This window comes from Cuculus canorus, chromosome 18 (assembly GCF_017976375.1).
Source record: "Cuculus canorus isolate bCucCan1 chromosome 18, bCucCan1.pri, whole genome shotgun sequence".
NCBI classification, from domain to species: Eukaryota; Metazoa; Chordata; class Aves; order Cuculiformes; family Cuculidae; genus Cuculus; species Cuculus canorus.
Window position 1 is genome coordinate 8,228,704 of NC_071418.1, and position 23,977 is coordinate 8,252,680.

Sequence of the window (23,977 nt, forward strand, 5' to 3'; positions counted from 1 at the left end):
CACACAAAAATGCATTAGGTAAAGAGCTGAGTAAGCATAAGTGTGTAACACTTACTGACTACAATTGAAGAATTTGACAGTGTTTTTACTGCACCTGCACCTCTAGTACAGATTTTTAAGAACATGTTAGAACAAAAAATGTAAAGGAACCTTCCAAACAGCTTAAGCCTGTTCCTCATATATGTACCCACTGTCAACATATATCAAGTGATGCCCTCAATCAAGTCAGGAAGGAGGGGATGAAGCTCTTCACTACCTACAACTCTAAAACTAACACCCATCCACACAAACACAACTCCAGACAATCACACACTCAGTCTGCAGTCCAAGATCCTCTGCACTCTGATAAATCCACAGTCCAGCACTCCCATCCTATCACAAGTATCTCGCACATTTACACATCCATACTATTCCAACAACAAAAGCTGTCAAAATAGCGTATTGGGGCATTAGAGGTGGCAGGCAGTCCTGTAAAATGCTGATACTATGAGAAAGGAAGAATTTGCCAGTAGTCCTGGAGAGTGACTGATCTTGTTCTAGGAAAAGGGCACGGTCACTTGAGCTGCTTTACATACTGTCAGAACTAAACACGTTCTCCTGGTCAATGGCATTTTGGTTATTAAAAGAGCTCAGTGGTTAAAGCTCAGTGAATAACACAAGGGCAAGGTCAGAAAAATGATGCCTGTGATCCAAGGAAATATCCAGCATGAAGCTCTGGCCTGTGCATGAAGAACTTGTTCCAAACAGGGCTCTGGCACTGCAGCACCCACTTTTTTGGAGTTCAAACCCAGAGCTCACTCCCGGGCTCCCTGCACAGTCCTCTCTGTGAAAGGTGAGCTCCTGGAATGCTAAGCAAAGCCGAATAGAAATGCTGGCATCCCAAGCCTTTGGAGCAAAACTCCTCTTTCCTGCCCTTCTGCTAAGACATGGCTGAGTGCTGGAGCCTCCATAAGCTATGGACACATTTTCCTCCTGAACTTCTCTGTTTATTCTGCTGAGGGGCACTGCATCTTCTGGAATTAAACATGAGGAGAGCTTTCTCCATGCCTAGCATGCCATGTCTACTCCATGTAGGTGTTTGTGGGGTATCTGGTTAAGATATATCCAACCTCAGGACAGCCATAGAGAGATTGAAATGGCCTTTTACCATCTTCTCATGCTGCTCCTCCACTCAGAAACCAGTTTCTGCAGGTCTTCCCTGAATATGCAGCAGGGAAACAGAAACTGGATGTATTATTCTCTTAGGGAGTGTGATTGACAGCTTTTTCTATTCATTGTGTCTTCTCTTTCCAGTGATGAGATTCTGAGATGGCTTCCTGCAGCCTGAAAATGACTGAGCGACTCAGTGGAGAAGGAGCAGATTGACTAACTGGAAAGGTAAGCAGAGTGGCTGGTAGGACAGACCTGTCATTTGAAGTTCAGCTGCATTTGAATGAGTCCTCAACTTGCACCGATACTCAGATGACTCTTGTGTCCTCAGCTAACGTCTCTGGAAGCAATTGCTGCTGGGCAGTGCGTCCTGGCTGAGAACATGACCTTCTGAATGCCCCATCAAAGCAATTGGAGGGCTCCTGCTACAGAACAGGTGGGGAGTGGAACATTCTGTGGTAAGAACCGGGAAGGAAATGGGTCAGAAATGAAGAAATTATGGTGTCATGCCACAGGGTAGCCAGTAGCCATGGTGTCAGGGTATTCTGACATTGCTTGCATTCTCTGTCCTGAGGAAATTCCCTGCTCCTCACTAAAGGCTGCTGGGGACACACCTTTCTCATTCTGAGGCTCTCCTCGTCATCTTGCTTTCCCAATAGCTTCAACGATACAAGCATCAGCCCAAATAACTTTTCTCCTTCATTCTGACTCTTTGAGGATGATATATCAGAGTGAGAAGCTGCTGTCCTATCCCATGGTTTAATCACTTCTCTAAAAGACTTTGTTGAGATCCAACCACCAAAAAGAGAAACAAATGAAAACTGGTGCTCACGGTGTGTAGGCATATGGAGCTATGGTCTTTATTCACTACATATCAACATGGTTACATAGGCTCATTGCAGAAATAAGTAACAGAGGGGTCACATTTTGTGCATCCCTCAGGTCACTTTGTTGCCTCATAACATCTTCACTCTTCCTCTTCTATCTTCTTGCTGTGAAACTCCCGGCTTTTCACCCGGAGCTTGTTGACCTGCGACTCTGCAATGTCAGCGCGCTCCTCGGCTTCCTCCAGCTCGTGCTGGATCTTGCGGAACTTGGAGAGGTTGACATTGGAAAGTTCCTCCTGTGCAGGGAGAGGAAGGTGGTGGGAAGGAGCCCAGGGCAGGGCTTTCTCTTCTCCTGCAACTCAGCCTTGCAGGGCTGAGGGTCTTCCCAGGAGGAAGGCACAAACTTGCTGCCCAGCTATCAGCATGACTTATTAGATTGAGAAAGACCCTGAAGCAGCAGAACTCAGGAACTTCTGTTAACTTCACTCAGAGGATGCAGTCCCTGCAGTTGTTTGGTCTGACCTCCTGTATAAAACAGGCTGCAGCACTTCTCTCTGTTCATCCCTGACTGCTGCAGGGTGCCCAGAACTCAGCAAGGCCTCACAATGCAATAATCAAATGATCTGGCCAAGACTGTTGTGTCTTGGAAGTTTCTCCGTATTTCCTTCCTGATCTCCCTACTCATCTCAATGATCATGCTGCCCCCAAGGAAGGTGGCTCTTGCCCATTCTCCAAGCAATACTCACGGCCTCCTCAGCTTGTCTCTTGTAGGATTTCACCTTCGTTTGCAGCTTGTCCACCAGATCCTGCAGCCTGAGAATATTCTTCCGGTCTTCCTCAGACTAGAGGAAAGCAGGAAAGAGATTGAATTTTTGATTCTGCATGACCTGAGGTTAGCAATTGCCCTTGAGGATGGTGTGCACACAATCTGCCTTGCTCTGAGAAAACTCTTGTCAGGCCAAGGACCCCTCCTGCCTTACCTGGTAGGTCAGCTCCTTCACTCTCCTCTCGTACTTGCGCACACCCTTCACGGCTTCAGCGCTGCGCTTCTGCTCAGAATCAACCTCCGCTTCCAGCTCCCGCACCTGCAAGGAGAAGCCCATCTTTGGAGCTGCCCTGGTATCTCACCAAGGGACATGCTCATTTCTGTACAGATACCAGTACTACGTACTCTGGCCTCCAGCTTCTGGATTTGCTTCTTGCCTCCTTTCAGTGCCAGCTGTTCAGCCTCATCCAGACGGTGCTGCAGGTCCTTCACTGTCTGGTCGAGGTTCTTCTTCATCCTCTCCAGGTGGGCACTGGTGTCCTGCTCCTTCTTCAGCTCCTCTGCCATCATGGCTGCCTGATGACAGCAAAGGATCAAAGCCATTGTGAAGCTGGAGACATGTTGGAGGAGAATACATGCACAGGCTCCAGCAAAAGGAGTCCCCAACTCACATCTGTGATGGCCTTCTTGGCCTTCTCTTCAGCATTGCGGGCTTCCTGGATCGTATCCTCCATTTCACTCTGGATTTGCACAATATCTGTTTCCAGCTTCTTCTTGGTGGTGATCAAGCTGGTGTTCTGTGCAACAGGAGAGACATGGTTTGTACCGTTAGAATTAGTGCCTCCACATCAACAGCTAAATATGCAAATGGTGGTTATGAAAGTCTTGAACGCAAGAGTCATTGTTAGGGACATAGAGGAGACAGACGTGGCTGGATTGGCCATATTACACCATAGCTCTTCCAGTGCTGACTTAATGGTCACTTCAGAGATGCATAGCAACCTCATTCTTTGCTCGCTTTGTTGATGGGATTAAATTCTAGAAGACTGGCTGACCTGGGTGTGGAGGAGCTGCACCCGTTCAGTGGCATCCAGAAGCTCCTGCTCAGCCACTTTCCTCGACCGCTCTGTCTGCTCCAGGGCTGCCCGTAGCTCCTCAACTTCAGCCTGCAGAAGGTTTGCTCTGCGCTCCACCATGGCCACCTGCTCTTTCAGGTCCTCCTGTGTCCTCAGAGCATCGTCCAAGTGTAGCTGAGTGTCCTGTAAAAGAGACAAGAGGAATTGTCAGGCAACATTGTGTGATTAAGTGCCAAAATGTTCAGAGAAGATTTTTTCTTTCCATAGCTTTGCTGAACAGACCTTGAGCACTGCCTGCGTGTTTCTCAGGTTCTTCTGTGCCTCTGCAGCCACACGGTTGGCATGGCTCAGCTGGATCTCCATTTCATTCAGGTCTCCCTCCATCTTCTTCTTCAGCCTCAGGGCTTCATTCCTGCTCCTGATCTCAGCATCCAGGGTGCTCTGCATGGACTCCACCATTCTAAGGTGGTTTCTCTTCAGCTGGTCGATCTCCTCATCTTTCTCTGCTACTTTCCTGTCAATCTCTGACTTCACTTGGTTGAGCTCAAGCTGGAGGCGCAGGATCTTCCCCTCTTCATGTTCAAGGGAGGCCTGGATAAGGCAAAAGGAACAGTGACTTACACTACTGCTTCCTCTCTAAGTCATATCCTACACAGTACTTCATGAGAACTTGGCTTGCTTTCCTGCTATCTCTGACTATAACCAACTGGTCCCGTCCTTTCAGTCTGGGCACCACATCTTAGCACTTTGTGTACCTCAGCTTCCTCCAGGGAGGCCTGCAGTTCAGACTTCTCCTGCTCAATCTGCTTCTTGATTTTCTCCAGCTCATGAATTGCCTTTCCTCCCTCTGCAATCTGCTCTGTGAGGTCAGAAATCTCCTCTGCAAGGAAGGGTGAAAAGTGGCGGGGTCAGGCACAGATTGGAATGGAGTAAAGCCCCAGTGCACCAAGATGACCGACATCACTGTAGGCGCAGACCCATTTAATGTGACAACCTTCTGAGACAGCCCTGCCAGGAGCTGAGGGCCAGGGACTTACGCTGCAAGTTCTTGTTCTCACGCTTCAGCGTTTCCAGGTGGTCCAAGGACTCCTCATAGGCATTCTTCATCTTAAACAGCTCCGTGCTGAGAGAGCGAGACTCCTTCTGGGAGGCTTCCAGCTCAGCCTGCGTCTCCTCATACTTTTGCTTCCACTCTGCCAGGATCTGAAGAGAAACTGGGTCTGAGCGTGGATGTGGTGAGCGTGAGGGGAGGCTCTGCCCAGCAACCCCAAGCCTAGCCCCCAAATGACCTTGTCAAAGTTCTTCTGCTTCTTATCCAGAGCTGCGCAGGCAGCATTTGATCGCTCCACGTCGATCATCAGGTCCTCCACTTCATTCTGCAGCCTCTGCTTTGTCTTTTCCAGGGAGGCACATTTGGCATTGACAGCTTCAACATGTTCCTCTGCATCCTGCAGGCGCTGTGCCAGCTTCTTCCTGGCAGGAGATAAGCACCAGGTTAGAGAAAAAGGGTCTACCATATCTGTGTCCTGGTACCTACTCAGTATTCAGCCTTTCCCATGCTTTCAAGGGAAGCTTTAGGCTTTCAGCCTAAAGGCTGCCTTTGTCCTTCCAATCTATGCTTTTCCTTCAGCACACTTTTCCCTTCTCTTCCTCTTTCACCTCCAGGCAGTACATCCCTGCCTCCCTCCCACCTCTCTCCCAACACACACTCAAGAGACTCCATTTCCAGCTGCCCCGGACACTCTCAGCCTTCCCCAGCCATTTGATGTCCCGCTTCCCCCATACTTGGCCTCCTCCAGCTCCTCCGTGCGCTGAATAGCGTCCGTCTCGTATTTGGTTCTCCACTGGGCCACTTCGCTGTTGGCCTTGGACAGGGCTCGCTGCAGCTCCCCCTTGGCTTCCTGCTCCTCCTCATATTGTTCCCGGAGCAAGTCACAGTCATGGCGAGCAGACTGCAAGGCGTGGGCCAGCGCGTTCTTGGCCTGGGGGGACATTGGGATTGGTAAGCTGAATAATTGTCTTGAGATGTCTCTTGGCAGCAAGACTGACAATGAAATTAGAGTGGAACTCTGCATAGGCCAATGGAAAGTTGGGAGCTGATGAAGGCTCCAGCTGTGTGTTCTGGAGGATCAGGATGTGTAAATGGCAGGTGTTCTGGGGACAGTAATCTGCTGTTTCTGTAAATGTTTTGACATATGTGTCTTGATTCTGTCTTAAGGACTCTCGGCGGAATGTCATGAAAGCCTTGTGGATTACATCCTTTTGTGTGAAAATCATAACCCTCACTTCCCTCTCTATCTTAAAAGTTGAGGGACAGGCATTATTGCTGTTCGCTCCAGTAATACAAAGCGTTTGGGGAAAGAATATTGAACCATTTTTTGTTTTGAAATTTAGAATATTGTAGAACTTAAAGATTCTTTTCGGGGTGATATAGCTTTTTTATCCCAAGAAAAAGGGGGTTTGTGCTAAACAAGATCACCTTTGTTTCTTCCTCTAAATGTCTCTTGAGTTCCTCAATCTGTTGCGTAAATCCTTGCTTGCCTCTAGAAAGCTGAGAAATCAGTGAATCCTTTTCCTCCACCTGACGTGAATATTCACCTGGGAAGAGTAAATTGAAAAAGAGTAAATAGACCATTAGCAATGTGACAGATTCTGCCTGCAATTGTGTACTCAGATGTGGCTTGGAGAAGTTCAACCGGATATCATATGTCACCCTGTGGTAACCTCATGGCATGCAGGTCCTCCCATTGCACCTCAGCAATGAGGATGTCTCACCCGATTCTGTCTGCAGACGAGCTCTTTGAGTATTGAGATCATTGATCAGGCGCTGATTCTGCTCCTCCTTAGTTTTAATCTCACTCAGCTGATCTTCCAGAGTGCGGCACATCTTCTCCAGATTGGCCTAGTGAGCAAAATACAAGAAAGGAAAGAAGATGAACACTGGCACTCTGCCTTATTCTCAAAACCAGGATTTTCTTCATCAGAACGGGGCTGGTAGCTGTAGCCTCTGGGCCGGACCTTGGCCCCGAGAGCATGTCCTACTGCAGTTCAATACCTTGGCTTTGGAGACAGACTCCATGTTACTGGCCAGGTCGTCAATCTCCATCTTCAGCTCACTCTTCTCCTTCTCCAGCTTCTGCTTCACTCGTTGCAGGTTGTCGATCTGCTCCCCAAGCTCAGCTGTGCTGTCCGCATGCTTCTTGCGCAGGGCGGCAGCCGTGGCTTCGTGCTGCAGGGTGGCCTCTTCGAGGTCACGACGCATCTTCTGAAATTCTGCCTCACGTTTCTTGTTCATCTCAATCTGAGCTGCTGTAGCCCCTCCTGCTTCTTCCAGGCGCTCGCTGATCTCCTCCAGCTCCCGTGAGAGGTCAGCACGATGCTTCTCTGCTTTTGCCCGAGAAGTTCTCTCTGCCTCAATTTCCTCCTCCAGTTCCTCAATCCGAGCCTGGAGAACATTGGGAACCCTTCACACCCGTGCCCTCCTCCTGCCTGACCTGTGCCGGGGTGACAGAGGGGATGGAACAGAGACTTGCCTGCAGCTCCTTGATCTTCTTCTGTAACTGCATGCCCATAGCTTGCTCATCCTCGATTTTGCTCTGAACCTGGCTGATTTCAAAGTCTTTCCTTTGGGCAAAGCACACCGTGTTAGAGCTCAAAGGGAAAAGGCAAATGCACCAGCCCCACACTCAGGTGCCCCACAGCCACACTTACTTCTTCAGTTTCTCATCCAGCTGCTGCTTATCATTTTCCAAATCCATTATGCTGTCTTGGGCCAGCTTCAGGTCTCCTTCAAGTTTCCTCTTAGCTCTCTCCAGGTCCATGCGCAGTTTCTTCTCCTGCTCCAGGGACCCTTCCAGCTATAACCAATAAGACCATCAGAGCTCTGCCAGGCCTAACTCCATACCTGTCCTGTTCTTGCTGAATGCCCGTGTGCTTACATCATCCACTTGCTGTTCCAGCTTGGTCTTAGCTTTGGTCAGAGTATTGACTTTGTCCTCTTCTGCCTGCAGGTCATCCAGTGTCTGCTGATGGGCCTCTTGGAGGGCTTTCTTCTCTTTGGTCAGCTTGGCAATGGTCTCGTCCAGGGCTGCCATCTCCTCGGTGAGGTTTTTCACCTACAAATAGAAGCAATTGTCAGACTTGGGTGGAAAATAGCACCACAGTGACATTTTCACTATGCAGTTCTTAGCCAGGAATTCAATTTTTCCTTCTGCTTCTCAGATGAGGCCAAGCTGAAACATCCCAAAGCCACGGTGTCCTACTGTAGCAGGTACTTTTGCTCCGAGAAGCAATAAGTTTGTTGACCTCTTATGATAGCCCTCACGTGTGTACCTTGTTTTCAGTAGCATGCTTTTCTTTCTCCACTTTGGCCAGTGTTAACTCAAGGTCATCAATATCTTTCTTCAGCTCTGAACATTCATCCTCCAGTTTCCTCTTCTTGGCTGTCAGCTCAGCATTGATTTCTTCCTCATCCTCAGCCCTTTCAGTTGCTTCCTTAAGTTTGGCTTCCAGTTGGATTTTGTTTTTGATGAGCTGGTCACACCTTTCCTCAGCATCAGCCAAGCTATCTGCTTCCTGGTGGGGAGACACAGAATTTAGTGGGTTGTAATGTTTTGAAGATCTTCTGTGCTGTCTTTTGTATAATGCACAGGCATGTCTTATAATAGGGACTGAACTTGGACCTCTGCACCTGGAAGATCTTGTCTTTTTCCTCTCTTACAAATGCCTCACAGAGAGGGTTACAGATTGAAAAACATTCCATAGCTTCTTCTTTTGAAGACTGACTCATGATGGACCTTGTAATATTGGCAGTTTAAAGGCTTTGTGAGAAAAATTTAGTGGGACAAGTGGTGTTTTGTTTGGTCTGAAGAATCTGCCTCTTTGTAATAAAGTCTAACTGGGAAGTATTCATCTTTCTGAAAGTAATCAAGGTCTTCACGAGTAGCTGTAGGTAGGACAAGTGGGTCCTTCTACAGTTGGCCTTTACTCTGTTAGACAGACACTGCTTTGAAAGCTGAGTAGACAAAGCTATGTCCCCCCCCAGGTTCAGAGCTCTTTGCTGTGGATTTCATGTTGCCTGGTGTTACATGGCTCGGTTGGCAGGAATGCCAAGTCTCACATGGGGCTGTCACGATGCCCACTGTGCCCCTGTCAGGGCGTGTTTACTCAAGAGTAGAGTGTGTGATTTAGATTGTTTTCTACTGCCCATTTTTTGGCTTCCTGCAAGTCTCTGCTTAGGCAAACAAATGTTCTGTTTTACATCGTTCTCTCAAGGACAAACAAAAGGAGGTACTCACAGCTTGCACTTGGAGCTGCAGGTCATTTTTCTCCTGCAGCAGGGCTACCATTTTCTCCTCCAGCTCCTTCCTCTTTGCCTCAGACTTGGCCAGCTCTTCCTTGGTTTTCTCAAACTCTTGTTTCATGTTGGCCATCTCCTTCTCAGATTCTGCGCTCTTCAGCAAGGGCTTGATCTTGAAGAACAGCTTCATCCAGGGCCAGTGCTTCACATTCATGAATGCACGAACGTTGTACTGGATGCAGAAAAGGGCATCCCTGAAATAAGATTCACATGGATGTAGTATAACTTGTGTGGAATGAATTTAGACCCAATTAGCCCAGACACATGATAACATTACACCTGGGTGTCAAACACCTACCTCCGCTCTACCATTTTCCGATATTCCACTCTCATCAGGAAGCCCCTGCACCTGGCTTGTGTCCTGGTCATAATCTCTGCGAGTTTCTCATCTCTCATCTCCTCCAGTAGACCTATCAGCCCAGCTTTGAAGAACACCTTAAGAAAGGGAACATTAGAGCACATAATCCTCAGGCAGTGCTTCGGAGAGGCACACATAGTTTGAATATAGGACTGGTTTCTACCTTGGTGTGACCAAATCTGTACTGGGTGTGGTCCACATCAATGGATCCAAGAAGCTTCTCTGAAGCCTTCTTGCTATCCATGAACTGACCTTCTGGAATGGCACTTATATTAAGCACTCTGTATCTGTAGGAGAAAACAAACATAAAGAAATCCACATTACACAAATTCACACTGCCACTGAACTCTAAACCTTCTCAGCCACAGCTGACTGAGTAATGTCCTGTGTTACGGACAGTGCTTGCAGGGAAGGGAGAGTGAAGAGTTACATATATATATGTAAGGGTTGTATATGTATATGTGTATATATAAGGTGTAGGACAGAAAAATAATGGGGACAAAGTTTGAGCACTCTTACCTCTGTTTGAAGTCAGCATACAGGACTCTGCTGGGGAATCCTTTCCTGCAAATTCTGATTCCTTCCAGCACGCCGTTACAGCGCAGCTGATGAAGCACCAGCTCATGCTCCATGGCACCTAAACAAATAAGATAATTCATTGATAGTGTGTGATAAAGCATAGAGAATGATGGCTTAATAATCCGAATTTTTCTTTAATTGAGTTTCTTACCAGGTGTTTTTGTTTCATTGGGGATGATACAGCGCACAAAATGGGGATGGGTGCTCCGTAGATTGGTCATCAGCTTGTTTAAGTTCTCCTGTGAGGTTACAAAGAGACGTTTAGATTAACAAATGAAAAGTTTGCATCCCTTCAGCTCTATGTATTTAATCAATGGAAAGGATAATCCTTTAAATCCCCCTTTTTCCAATAAAAAGAGAGAAAGTGGAGAAACCAGTAGGTACCCGGAAAAGAGCTGAGACAGTCTGGAAAGAAGAACCCTTCTTCTTGCCACCCTTCTTGCCACCACCACCCTCTGCAAATGGAAGAAAAGAAAAATAGTATTAAAATATGGATTGCACATTGGAGACTGCAGAACACAACGTACCTTCAAATGTTTAGTGCTTATTCCTCTAATTTAGTGTCAACATTGTCCAACACTGCAAATACAATTCCCACAGAGCTGACCTGCATCTGCTCCACCATAGTTGGCAAAGAGTAAGGCCAGCGTCTTCACAGATGATTTCTGGTACAACCCAATGACAGTTTCATTCAGGGGGTCCTTGTTCTTCTCCAGCCAGCCAGTGATGTTGTAGTCCACGGTGCCAGCGTAGTGTATCAGCGAGAAGTGAGCCTCAACCTTGCCTTTGGCAGGTTTGGGCTTCTGGAAATTACTGGACTTGCCCAGGTGCTGGTCATAGAGCTTGTTCTTGAAAGAGGTGTCCGTTGCCTTGGGGAACATGCACTCCTCTTCTAGGATGGAGAAGATGCCCATGGGCTGAAAGACATTACAATAAATAAGAAGGAGAAAGATTACTTGATTAGAAACATCTAGTTTTAGGACAGAAAGCTGCAAAATATGTCAGAAGATAAGGTTGCTTCTGTTCTTTCTGGACACTATGTCACAGAAAATTATCTGAGGTTCACAATTTTTCATCTTTGGTATTTGACATTTACTTGTGGCACTATTTTTAGCCATTACTGGACACATTGCAAATTATAGAAATTCAGAGCAGTTTAATAACTAAAATTTATCATTTTAATCCAGACATAACATCTTTACATATCTCTTAAAAGCAAGAGTATTCCAACAGCAGTGCACGTGAACATGAATTATACCTTCTCAATGAGCTCAATGCAGGCAGCCAGGTCCATCCCAAAGTCAATGAATGTCCATTCGATTCCTTCCTTCTTGTACTCCTCCTGCTCCAGCACGAACATGTGGTGGTTGAAGAACTGTTGCAGTTTCTCATTGGTGAAATTGATGCAGAGCTGCTCAAAGCTGTTGAACTGCCAAATGTAAAAAACAAACAGCAACATTTTCAAGGTTCAGCCATCACCACAAGGCTTTTTGCTGTGTAGTTCTGATCCCTCATGTGTCTCTTCAGACAAATACAAGTCCCCTACCTTATCGGTTCTCCCAGATATCTTTCAGTGGCACTCGTATTGTGAGGAGAGAAAAGACTTCTCACTCATTGCAATATATCATTTCATATAATATGGATACTTTAATTATTACAATTATCACTTTTCCATTTAGAATATCTTAATTCTAAAGCAAATTTAGAAAATAACTTCAGCACACTTTCTCCTATCAGAACGAATTAGTAGACTTTGCCTCTCTCAACACCCCGATCATGAAAACTGCCTCACTTTGTAACTCAAATATTTTTCTGTTCCCAAAAGAGTGGCTTTAGATATTTCCATATGCTTCTATAGAAGCTTTTGAGGTCCTTTCACCAACACCATGAACATTTCTAATTTCTTTCAATATTTTCCACAGCTTTGGCTATGGAACTTCATCACAGGCTTCTTCCATTTCTCTGTTAACTATTATTCTTGCTTAATATTCTTGCATGCTCTGGCATCACTTTCTTGCCTATTTACATCTAAGAGTTGAAAAGGTCAATCTCTTTAATAGTGAGATCTCTTAATCATTGTAATTTTTACAAAAATATCTGACTCTGTGAAGGAAGTCTTAGAATTTTCTCAACACTCATTGTCCCTTCCACAAAACTGTTGTGAAATCCCTGTTCCTTACATCAAAGATCTCAAAGCCAGCGATGTCCAGGACACCGATGAAGTACTGCCTGGGTTGCTTGGTATCCAGCTGTTGGTTGATGCGAACAACCATCCACAAGAACATCCTCTCATAGACGGCTTTGGCCAGAGCACCTACAGCGTTGTTCACCTAAAGCAAAGGAGAAATGTGCAAAAGTTACTGCCCAGAGACACGTTAAACAATTTTAACTGTCTGAACATAAATTCTAAGGTATAACCATGTATTCCTAGTAACCAATTATTTTACCTGCTCCACAGTTTGACCTTTGGTCACGAATTCATTCCCCACTTTGACTCGGGGATAACACAGTGCTTTGAGCAGATCTGCTGAGTTCAGACCCATCAAGTAGGCAGCCTTGTCAGCAACTAAAGACAAAAGGGAAAAATGACCACTGTATAAGTCCTGGAATTGAATAAGTGGACGTGTTTCAGAAATTGCACCAGTGTTGAAAATTCTGGACTGCAAATCTTTTAGTCTAGTATCACAGCAAGTGTATTAAATGCAGGAAAGCTGTGAAAGCTAGTATTACCTCTGTAAGCAGTTATCAGTAAGAAATATTTCCTTAAATATTTTAACTAACTGTGGAAACTGAAACAGTGTTTTTAATAGCTTCCACTTTACACCAAGTTTAACACTTGGCATCTGAGTCAAGAGCTAAAAAAGCTGTTACATTTAAATAGACCACGGTCTGTGTTTCCAATAAGAGGATTGACATAACAAAGCTGATTCTTGAGCCAATGCAGGAAACCAGGGAGCCTGCCTCTTCAAAAAGGCTTGTCAAACTCCTCTGCATTCTAAATGGAAAAATGCATGAAGCTAGCCCATCAAAGTCCTAATTGAAGGACTACCAGTCAGTAACATAGGTCAGTGATCACAGTATCAGGTTCAGAGTTTCATTGACACAAAATGAAATATTATTTAGTTTTCACTTGATTAAGCTATGGCTTTTGTGCACTCCAAAAAAAAGTATCTTCACAAAAACATTCCTTCATTAAAAGGTCAGTTGCTAAGGACCTTCTGTGCCGTCCGGCTCTGCCTGCTCCTCTCGTTGTTTCTGCTTGAACTTCAGGTTCCCATAGTGCATGACAGCCCCTGTCAGCTTGTAGATGGCTGTCTTCTCATCAGGAGTGAAGCCCAAGATGTCAATGGCACTCTGCAGTCAAAAAATGAAACAAAATATATCTCCTTAGTAGGTCACATTTGAGACATGCACAGTGGGTACCTTTTTGCTGTGTTACTTACATCTGTAGCCATCAGCTCCTCTTGGTCATCAATGCTGGGCACAGTGACCTCACCTTGACTCACAAAGTGGAAATCAAATGGGTTGGTGGTAATGAGGAGCATGTCTGAAAGCAGGAAGAGACAAAGCACAGGCTTAGTTTTGCCAACCAGCTAACAGAGGGAACTGTTGCTCAGCAGTCATCCTCAAAAAGACATTGATCCTCCCTACCGATTAGCTCCGGCTTCTTGTTGGAGCAGATCTGATAAAATATGTGGTAGCTTCTTTCCGCCTTCAGCTGGAAAGTGACTCTGGACTTCTCCAGCAGATCTGGCAAGGACAGTGGAAAGAATCAGGCACAGGAACACACACAGAGGTGGGAATATAGGAAAAAAAGGGATCAGGCCAGGAGAGACTCTTACAAGTTTCAATGTCTGCTGAAGCCAGTTTGCCTGTGGCCCCAAAGTGGATTCGGATGAATTTACCCTGTTAAGGAGAAGCAGCATTTCAGCCTGGTTGCATTCCATCCCCACCTGCTTATGTGAGAACACCACTGGCCATCACCACTGTTAAAATGAGGAGAGATTGTATTCAAAGCAACAACTCACAAAGCGTGAGGAGTTGTCATTCCTCACGGTCTTGGCGTTTCCAAAGGCCTCCAGCAGAGGGTTGGCGCTGATGATTTGATCCTCAAGCGTTCCCTGCAGGGTGATAATTATTGCTGGTTATAAGTTCCAAAAACTAAGTCAGGAACAGAGACGAGCATTGATTGAAGCTATTATCTATTAATTAATGATCTCATCCCAACCATTCCCTGCAGGAATGATAACTACTCACTCACAGTGTTGAATCGACACAGCAACTGCATTTTAAGTGTTCGGTCTGTTCTTCCTGACCCACCTGCATTTTGCCTGACTGCTCTTCTTTCTTCTTCTCCCCACTGGCTGCAATTGTTGCAAAGTACTGGATGACACGCTTTGTGTTCACAGTCTTCCCGGCACCGGATTCTCCGCTGCCAAACCCAAGAGAGAAGCAGAGAGCGTGTGGTCAGGCAGGAGGTCCCCTGGCACCGGGCAGCCCCGCGGGGACCCGAGCAGGGATGTACATACGTGATCAGGATTGACTGGTTCTCGCGATCTGTGAAAAGATAGAAAGAATTTTCTCAGTGTTTCTCAGTTACAGACAAATCAAAATCTACGAGAAAGACTAACAGCGAATTGAAGCTCCTCTAAGAGTGCAGGGACACTAGATAGCCATTTCTTAATTAAAATGACCTGGCAATGTAGCACCTCATCCCTTTCATATTTTTTGGGGGGTTGCTTTTTTTTTATTTCCTAATAAGAAAATAAAGTCTTATTTGGATATGGTTGTAAGATAAAATACACGAGCTTCTTTTTAAAGTCATTCTCTTTAAATTACAATAAATATTTCTGCCTATACGAAAGAGCCAAACCCAAATATTATTTTGTAATGTAAATATGATCTAAAGTGACTAAAGCGTGTAAGATAAAATTATTTACACTATCTGTGGACTCCAGAGCCTTCCAAGATCAGACCATAGGCCCTCCCGAGTGCAATTTTTTGAACCAGGCACAGTACAATTGCATGTAATAGTTCGGGTAGAGTTTGCATGAATTCATGTCACTGTTGCAGTCATTGAAATTGACCCCTAAGAGACATGATTTTCTTTGATAAAGAATATCCAGGCTTTAAGTATGTTGTATACAATTTCTGATCCCTTTGCTATTTGAAAAAATATTTCAACTGATAGTTGTTTTGATGATGCCTAGTTGTTAAAATGTTAGACAGAAGGAAAGAATGAATTATGATTCTGCTTTCTATACAACCCTGATTTCTACAAAACACTTGATTTTACAAATATCTTTTTTATGGACCCCTTCAGTTTCCTCTTCTCCATCATCAAAGTGTGCTTACCTAATGGTTTTTCATACTAAATTTATTTGATGTCTTTGAATAGACATACTCAAATGTCTGATAGTATACTTGCATTTGGAATTTCAATTTGTACTGATTCTTTCTTACTTTCTGATTCATAGGTTATACTAATAATGCATCAACACTTCTGTAGCATTGCTTATTCTTCTTTCCATCAGACTTTTTACTTCACAATTAAAAAACTTAGGTTTTGGACTTCCCTCTACAACATTCCCCATGTGCTTTCTTTGCTATTTAAATAACTTAAAGATGGGCATTCTAGTTTACCCAGTTGACATATGTGATGTAAACATGATGCCATATGTTCAAAGATCATCAGAAGAGAAAGGGAAGGTTTTTGCCTGAAGAGCATACTACAATAACATTGGAAGGGGTATCAAACAACTCACCATTTAACATGAACTGATAGGCGTTGTCAGAGATGGAGAAGATGTGTGGAGGGGCCTCCTGGCGCTTCTTGCCTCGGTAGGCCAACACCACCTCCGGGTTGTACACCGGCAGCCACTTGTAGGGGTTGACGGTGACGCAGAAGAGACCCGAGTAGGTCTGCAAGGAAGGGAGACAGCACGTTGGCTGTGCTCAGCCTGGCAGAGCGGTTCCTCCCAGCTCCCCAAAGGAAGGCTGTGCCGGGACTTACGTAGATCATCCAGGCTGCGTAACGCTCTTTGAGGTTGTACAGCACAGCGGGTTCGTGGAGGTGGGTCATCATGGCCATGTCCTCGATTTTATCGTACTTGGGAGGGTTCATTTGGTAGATTTGATCATCCTTCACAGTTAGGGTCTGCCAAGGAAGTGAGATTGATATATATCAGCTAAAAGCCCAGAGTGGGAATTAAATTATGTTCTCATCACTTGCATTTTCCTCACCTCTCCTGCTTCAGTCTGCACAGTGACTTTCCCCGATTCCCTGCTCTGGATCGTCCCCTTCACAAAGGATTCCTTAGGATGCACCACAAAGACAGATGTCTTGGCATCAAAAGGCCTGTTCTGGGCCTCGATTCTCTCCTTTTCTGACTTTCGGAGGTAAGGAGCCGCCTCCCCAAAAACAGCCATCTCAGAGTCTGCAGAAGTCATGTTTGCACTTTACCGAAGACACGTCAGTGGAAGACTCTGGGGGAGGAAAGAAGACATTGTCCATCAGTTAGATAATAGTTCTCTGTGTCAGTAATGAAATCCCTTACAGTTTCTGTCTTCCCAATATTTAAATTAGTATTTAAACCTTTTGAAAGCTAGTTTTGGTTTGAACACCTAAGCGCTTGCATCCCACTCCAGAATGAGACACCTTCATAAGTAATTTTAGCCTCCTAACTATAAGCAGAATGTTTAATACTGATCATATTTTTTTAATTTTTCCATAGTGGTGGGTGTCTTGCTGTTTTACTACTGGGATACTAAAGATTAAACCGAAAGCAAATCTCTCTCTTCTGTTGTCTTAGTTCTCAGCAATGAGTCTCCAATAAGTTCTTTAATTTCCCATCATCTGTTGAGAGTGAATTTACTTACTTTCACTTTCACAGCGTATATGTCTTATGAGGCTCAGTTCAATCTTTTCTTCAGTGGGCATGAATATGATAAATGAGGATTGAACATAGTAAACTTGCCTCAAAGTCATTGGACTAACAGTTAATAACTTAAGGCATTGCCTGCCACAACATCAGGGGTTCTAAGTCAGTCACTAGTGTAAGGTGATCACTTTCTTCTTATGTTCCATAGTATTTCAGAGATAAAATTTAGGTTGGAAATAAAAAGATGCCACAGAAAGCAGACTGAAAATTTCAGCTCTAAGAAGCAAGCCCTTCCTTCTTGTTATCAGAAGCAATCAGAATGCAGTGAGTCAGGCAAGACAGATAAAGAGAGATTGGTCAGCCACCCTAGAGAACCCTACAGAACCCACACGCTTACCTTGGAAGTTTGAGTGAGAGTAGGGCAAATTAGTCCCAAGGAGATTTTATAGAGTCGGCTATGCAGATGCTCCGGATTCTTCCTCTTTCTTCGGTCAAAGCATTTTTGGCCAACCTTCTTTGGCAAAGCATTGTTTGGCAGTCTTATCTAAAGACATAATTGTCATTTGATTTAACTAGATATAATTAGAAATTTTTTGTATCTTACCAACTATGTAGCTATAGCTACTATAATTAATTTGACAAGAGAATTGAGGAGGGAATCTCAGTCAGTTATGGCACTTAGAGAACTTGGATGCAGGACTTATAGATTGTCCTGACATACTTCTGGGTGACTTTCTGATCCATCCAAGATTGTTTGGTACGCAGTGCTGCAACAATTCAAACTATACAATGCAGGTAGTTGTATTTATCTTCTTCATGCTGCTGCTGTGAGGTTTATAAAGAAATACTTAAAAAATAACTATATACCAAAACCTACAACTCATTGTGACTGAAAGCAAGATGTTTCTCTTGAAAATGGAAAACCAGAAACCTATTGTAGCTCACATTCCAGCACGGACAGCATGTCAGCTTTTGAAATACAGCTCATGTACAGAGTGCTTGAGATGATTTCCAGGGTCTTGAGACAAACACAGGTGCTAATGGTTATAAAAATATCAAAGTACAGATGCTAATGGATATAAGAATATCACAAAGACAAACATAAAGGTATGTTATATTTTAAATATATTGTACTTAAAAGATATTCAATTTCCCACAAAGGTTTAGTATATTAAGACGTTCCGCATGTCCCTAATAATGAACAAGTAGTTGCAAATTGTTGCAGCATTTACTTTATAAAATGTGAGAACAAAAGGTGCCTTCTCATTTTAAGAGCTAAAAATCACAGCATCCCCATGCCTGAAAAACAAAGGAAGTGTCTTCAGTTGAGTGAAAATATGCAATTTCTGATTTGCAGAGTTCAGCTGGAGGTAAAACATAACAAATCTTACTTGAACTGCTGTAAATTGTCAGATCTAAACATATTCATCCCCTGGTCATTGGCATTTTGTTTATTAAAAGAACTCAGTGAGTAATGTGCATAGATGGTGCCTGGATCTGATGTAATATCAGGCAAAGTCCTGTGCTTGTAAAGCCCATTCCAAGGAGGGCTGCAGCATTGTAATGCCCTTTTTGTGGAGCCCAAATCCAGAGCTGGGTCCTGGGGTGCCATTAGCCCAGTGGCTACCTGTCCTGACTGAGGAGGGGATAGAAAGGTCTTGGCAGCTCAGAGCCCAGGGTTTAGAAGAGCAGGCAAGAAGAGCAAAGGATGGCTGAGACCTCTCCCAAGGCATGAGAGCTGGAGGGCTTCTCTCCTCAGGCTGGAGGCTAAAAATCCTTAACTTCCCAGTGGTCAATGACAAAGCCAGTTTTCTCAGTAGAGCTGTTCTGGGTTTTTGCAGTGGTGCTGTTTCGGAAGGGGACCCAGCTGTGTGATGGGCACAAAGCACCCAGCCAGGCGGCGCTGGGCATGCAGTCAGCTGAGGGAAGGTCGAGATTGGAAGGGAAGCGGCCAGTAAGTTGAGTCGTCTCCAGTTGTGGACAGTCACTCAGCAGTGCCTTTAGAATGGAGGTCTCTTGGGTGTAACATCTGCTCTACCCACACAAGCCAGTGTTAGATACTAAAACATTTTTTTAAAGTGCTCTTGGACTCAGGCAATGGTAACATTTCTTTTGTGTGACAGCCCTAAAAATGGAAGAAGAGGAATTGTTCCCCACTTGCCTGTCTCCATAACTCCTCCACTACTGCCTGAATAACACAGTAGGTCACCCAACAGAGGTTTTAGATCAGCTGGTCAAATAAGGCTATGAAGTACCAAGGGCAGTATAAGATAACTAGCACTAAGGTCTCCCTACAGGACTAAAAGGAAGGACCATGCAACTAACATGGTCTATTTGGTTCAGCAGAGCAGCCCACAGAGAATGAGCACACGTTTCAAAACCCAGGTTGTCAGATGAGGAGTGTTGAGACTGCATGGCTTCATTCTCCTGGAGCTATACCCAAGCAGACCCAAAACTTTCAACAGTCTCTTGGAGGCATCAACTCTGTCACTCACACTACCACAACTTGGACCAACAAATGTTGTTCCTTTTACATCCTGCCGGATCTTGCAGAAGGCCTTCAGAAGGGCTAGTCTTAAACGAGATCAGAGTTCCCACATAGACAATTAGGGATTTGCAGCTTGCTTCCTAAGTTTCCTGAAAAGAACAAGTAGCGTTTCTTCTTCATGAGTAAACTTAATCTTGCTCTTGCACGGCTGTAAGGACATCACTATGCCTTTTTTGCTTAAATAAAATGAAAAGATCAACACCGTTCCTATTTTGCCTAGATGGGATATAATCAGCAAAGGTAGTACAATTAGAAAGAGAAACGTATGTGCCAGAAGAGGAAAACTCGGTCGCAATGCGTTTGGGTTTTGTTTAGTACACAAGTTATTGCTCTAAATATCTAAGAAGCATTAAAGGGGAAGAAAGGAGGCAACATAGAAAGTTTCATCTATGGCACTACAAGCAAGGGAAGTGTCTCTTTATCTTCTGCAGGAAGGACCAGAGGAGTGTTGGAACAAGAACCAATACATAAAAGCATATTTGTAGTGATTGTAGTTGATCGTGAGCAGAAAGCACGTGGACCACAATTGCTGTTTTGCATTGTGTAAGAACGTCACACTGCGTGCATCTAAACTGTCTGGAAACTAAAAAAAAAATTCCATTTGATTTGTGGTTTGAACTTGTGACGAGCACTAAAAGCTGAACATGAACTGAGTGAGATGGCTGTAACTTCAGCAGAAGACTAAGGAACTACCCAGACAGAGAGGTGTAAGGGCGTTAGATATCTGCTTGAGTGATTTGATACGAACACATATCAGCAAATTCTTCAGTCCCTTCAGAAGTGTCTTGGCAGCAGTTTTCAGGAATTCTGAGATATTGTCTTCCTGACACACACTACAAAGAGTGGATATTTCCTGTCTGTTCTCCTTGCTCCAGGATTACAGTTCGTGAATTCCACCCTCACGGGCAAAAAAAGGGCCTATAATCATATGATCAGGAGATGAAGGAACCTTACTTACACTGGAGCACTGGAAGACTTCCACAAAAGCTAGATAGTTTTGATGTGTCCATCCAGTAGAAGGACTACTCCTACCAGCAGATCTAGAAAGCTGTTAAAATGAAGCATTTGAGACCCTTCATGGGTCCTACACAGGCAGAAGCATCTGGAACCAATAGCTAGTAGGGCACAGTGTGCGTATAGGTGCAAATTACTACTCAAAAAGGAATAAGCTATTATTTTATGTGACCTCAACTTTCAAGCGAGCTCATTTTGCTCTTTGTTATCTCAAGCTTTACTTTGGAATGGAAAAGTTAAAATAGCATGGCTATTGGTATTAAATCACATTTAGGGAGATTTGTAAAAGCACACATTCTTCAAAAGGGTACCCACCTTCGAGCTGTCCTTACAGGCTACACCTAATCAACTTGTCTGTTTTTCTGGTTGTACAATTAAGGTGCTTGCTGATTTATCAGGCTCATCAAGGATATAGGGGTTCAACAGGGTTCAACAGTAAACGGATCAGTGCCTGGCATTAAACAATTCAGTGCCAGTCAAACGAATGATAGTGCAAATTCAGTAAGTCCTGTTGGAGTGAACGGTAATTAAAACCTTTTGCCGCGTGCATGTGAAGAAAATACAGCATATTTAACTTCTAACATTTCATTTGAAAACTGTCATATGATGCAATTTTCATTTTCCAGTTCTCATCAACCAAAAATTCCCTGCTTTCCCACAGATGCCATTAAAACAGATATATTTTAAGCAAGAAAAAATGATGGATAGCAATGGCAGCTGTGACAGAGCATGTGATGTCAATCACAAGATAGACTTGACTTCCCAGTACAGGTTTAGAAAGGAAAGACTGTTTCCACTTGTATTAGACTAGAAGATGGTGCATAAGGAAAAGAAATCAGACGATAAATCATGTAAAAGAGACTAAGAGGGGGGAAAAGTTCATTGTTTCTTTGCTAGTCTATGTGTGATTATAATTCGTGACCATATATTCTAATGATTATTTCTAGCAACTAATAATGAGATTAATGAATGCCTTAATGCAAACGTCTTAATGCAAAAAAGAAAACTTTAATAGATCCTGCCCACCACTAACTTTTTCCCAGTCCTGTTACCGTCTCTGCAGCTGAAAGCAGAGCCCAGCACAATCAAAGAGAGAAGAGGCAGAGAGCAGTCCCTGGATACGGAATGTCCCACTCAGCAATGCAGCGTGGGCAAGGTGCTGCAGCACTGACATTTCCTGTGCCATGGGAATGAGAGGAGACTCATGCATGCTGAAAATAGACCTATCTTGAGAAAGAGATCAGACAGCTGCCTCACTCTCTGCCAGCCCTTAAGATAGGACTTCTCCTCCACCAGCCTCTGTGTTGGCAGAGAAAGTACAAGAGAACACTCAGCAGCACATCACAATCAAAGTGAAAATACAGACACCGATTCCCACCCTATGGCGAGGCAGAATCTCACAACAAGTTTTAGATTTGCATTGTAAACGGGAGACTAGAGCTTGAAAGTGTGATATCTTCTTCATTGCTTTTATCCATGACTTTCCACGTGCTCATTAGTGGAAGAAAACTCAGGGCCCTTGTTCAGGTATCAGAACATCCTGCCAAAAATAAACATATCAAAAGAACGATCATAGGCCCCAGATCTTTATATAATAGTCACCCATTCTCTTTTACAACGTGAAAGAAGTGATTGAAGAGGAACACTGCTGATTTCTTCCGTTTGGGTAGGAGGGTCTTCGCATATTCACTGGGCTAAATCTTTCCATAAACAGGTTGTCCTGTGGCAGCCAGGGAATTCCAGTACAGCAGAAAATAAATTGTGAGGTCTCGCTTCTTCTTTCATCATGGTGCAGCAGTGGAATTCTGTGAAAGCTGAATTTTTTCTTTGCTCTTCAAATATCTCTGGCAGTCGCAATAGCTTCCACTTTTTCAGTAGGTTTCCCAGCACAACTCCAACATTTTCAGACATATCCTGGGGAAATTTGTTTGTCCACCTGGGGATACACTTAATGGGATTAGGAAGTCCTAGTTTATAGATTCACTCCAGCCATGAAGGAACCTCCAAAAGTTAGGTAGCATCATGCCTTGTACTGAGAAATCGTGACTCTTGAGTTCTGTCATGCAACTTTTCCTGAAGTCTGGCTGCTATGCTATGACATTTATTCCTTACTATCTTTAGAGAGAATTTGTTCAAGTCATAGAATCATAGAATAGTTTGGGTTGGAAAGATGCGGGTAGAAGGAGATTAAGGTGGACAACAAGATGCACTGCAGAGTGAAATTGGGCAATCAGGGATTGGTAAATACTTTACTACTTCCGCGAGATAGATTTTAAAAGCTTAACACCAAGCGACCTACTTATCTCCTTCTTGGCATAAAGCTCATGGGATACAGAAAATAACACCTTGTTGTGATCCCTGGGAGACTGGAGAGAACTCAGAGCTGCTCAGCTCCTGCGGGTCAGTGGGCTGGAGAACAGGCTCAGGTACTTACACAGATAGTGTCTCCCAGGACAGGTCACCACAGCTCCTCCTCAGGTGACTGGTGTCCCTGATGCCCTGACCAGGGACTGGGAGGTGCTCAGGGCCTCAGGAAGGACCAGGAATGTCTGTATGGATGTGCTGCTCTCTGACAGACCATGGACCTGTATGAACTAAGCATGGGTGCACCTGGGAGAGCAGAGGAGCAGTGTATGTGTGCCTGTCCCATCCTGTGTGTGGACAAGGAAAGGGTTGATGTGCAGTTCAACGAATGTCCCACCAAGGACAGGTCAAGGTCAGAGAAGTGAGGGCGAGAAGAGTGAGAGACACAAGTAGGAGGGGAAACTGAGATGGGGTGATGGAGCACAAGCAGTGTAGTAAGAGGAAAAAGAAAGGAGTGATCAGACAGATAGTGGAAAGAGAAGATGCAATAATGTGGGTCCATTGTACATAAGAGGCTAATGCAGCAAAAGCTTTGCTGGAATAGAAAAGGCTTGAGGTAATCACAGCTGTCACCCCTGTAGCAATCCAAGAGGCAAACATGTTACAGCATCATTAATTTCAGAATGGAATGGAATGCTCTTTAATTGCTGAGTAACACTCTTCGCTTTAACATTTTCTTTTTTCCAGTGTCAAAGACAAAAAGCCCAAGAGGAGCTGTGTGCTTTGGAGATGAAAGCTGAGAAATCTGATGAAATCCAGTCCCCTTTTCATAAGGATTTGCAAGACAACACAGTCCCATACTTCTTAGACACAAAATTCTTCATAATGTGGTGTGCTCTGCATTAATGACGTGAACGCAGTGCAGTCTGTGCAGTCCCACCAGGTGAGAACTTCTTCTGGCACCTAGCATTGTTGCAATGAAGTTAAAAAGCAAAGAAATAAGAAATACTTGCTGAATTTTAGCCTGTCTTCCTGTGACATGTCATTTTTCCACTGGCTTCCTGCACAACATTTTCTCATTTCAAGGTTTCTTTGCGATTCCCTCACTGACAGGTT

At 44.3% G+C, this 23,977-nt stretch overlaps 1 protein-coding gene and 1 long non-coding RNA gene across 3 annotated transcripts in view; one reads left to right on the forward strand and one right to left on the reverse strand.

Moving 5' to 3' along the window:
* Positions 1-1,172: 1,172 nt before the first annotated feature.
* On the forward strand, positions 1,173-23,798 carry LOC128853972 (uncharacterized). The gene is made up of 3 exons (XR_008452842.1): positions 1,173-1,377; positions 1,481-1,585; positions 23,609-23,798. It is a non-coding gene; the product is annotated as an uncharacterized LOC128853972 (long non-coding RNA).
* Positions 1,999-23,977, reverse strand: part of LOC104057900 (myosin heavy chain, skeletal muscle, adult-like) — a 43,989-nt gene continuing 22,010 nt past the window's right edge. Inside the window, exons 1-38 of one of the 2 annotated variants that reach the window (XM_054083216.1) lie at positions 16,358-16,591; positions 16,128-16,271; positions 15,880-16,036; positions 14,644-14,671; positions 14,435-14,546; positions 14,143-14,235; positions 13,957-14,020; positions 13,766-13,864; positions 13,558-13,661; positions 13,330-13,468; positions 12,562-12,680; positions 12,295-12,444; positions 11,373-11,543; positions 10,722-11,031; positions 10,499-10,569; positions 10,266-10,353; positions 10,055-10,172; positions 9,699-9,822; positions 9,476-9,612; positions 9,116-9,371; positions 8,151-8,393; positions 7,757-7,933; positions 7,530-7,675; positions 7,352-7,442; positions 6,874-7,263; positions 6,594-6,720; positions 6,298-6,416; positions 5,604-5,800; positions 5,108-5,291; positions 4,856-5,021; positions 4,574-4,698; positions 4,101-4,409; positions 3,798-4,001; positions 3,414-3,539; positions 3,148-3,318; positions 2,957-3,061; positions 2,723-2,818; positions 2,027-2,272 (exon numbers count right to left, since the gene is read on the reverse strand). In XM_054083216.1, coding sequence (XP_053939191.1) covers positions 2,117-2,272; positions 2,723-2,818; positions 2,957-3,061; positions 3,148-3,318; positions 3,414-3,539; positions 3,798-4,001; positions 4,101-4,409; positions 4,574-4,698; positions 4,856-5,021; positions 5,108-5,291; positions 5,604-5,800; positions 6,298-6,416; positions 6,594-6,720; positions 6,874-7,263; positions 7,352-7,442; positions 7,530-7,675; positions 7,757-7,933; positions 8,151-8,393; positions 9,116-9,371; positions 9,476-9,612; positions 9,699-9,822; positions 10,055-10,172; positions 10,266-10,353; positions 10,499-10,569; positions 10,722-11,031; positions 11,373-11,543; positions 12,295-12,444; positions 12,562-12,680; positions 13,330-13,468; positions 13,558-13,661; positions 13,766-13,864; positions 13,957-14,020; positions 14,143-14,235; positions 14,435-14,546; positions 14,644-14,671; positions 15,880-16,036; positions 16,128-16,271; positions 16,358-16,564 — 5,823 coding nt within the window. In that variant the 5' untranslated portion in view covers positions 16,565-16,591 and the 3' untranslated portion in view covers positions 2,027-2,116. Of the gene's footprint in view, positions 2,273-2,722; positions 2,819-2,956; positions 3,062-3,147; positions 3,319-3,413; positions 3,540-3,797; positions 4,002-4,100; positions 4,410-4,573; positions 4,699-4,855; positions 5,022-5,107; positions 5,292-5,603; positions 5,801-6,297; positions 6,417-6,593; positions 6,721-6,873; positions 7,264-7,351; positions 7,443-7,529; positions 7,676-7,756; positions 7,934-8,150; positions 8,394-9,115; positions 9,372-9,475; positions 9,613-9,698; positions 9,823-10,054; positions 10,173-10,265; positions 10,354-10,498; positions 10,570-10,721; positions 11,032-11,372; positions 11,544-12,294; positions 12,445-12,561; positions 12,681-13,329; positions 13,469-13,557; positions 13,662-13,765; positions 13,865-13,956; positions 14,021-14,142; positions 14,236-14,434; positions 14,547-14,643; positions 14,672-15,879; positions 16,037-16,127; positions 16,272-16,357; positions 16,592-23,977 lie in introns of those variants that run through there. The other variant, XM_054083217.1, reaches the window with a different exon arrangement.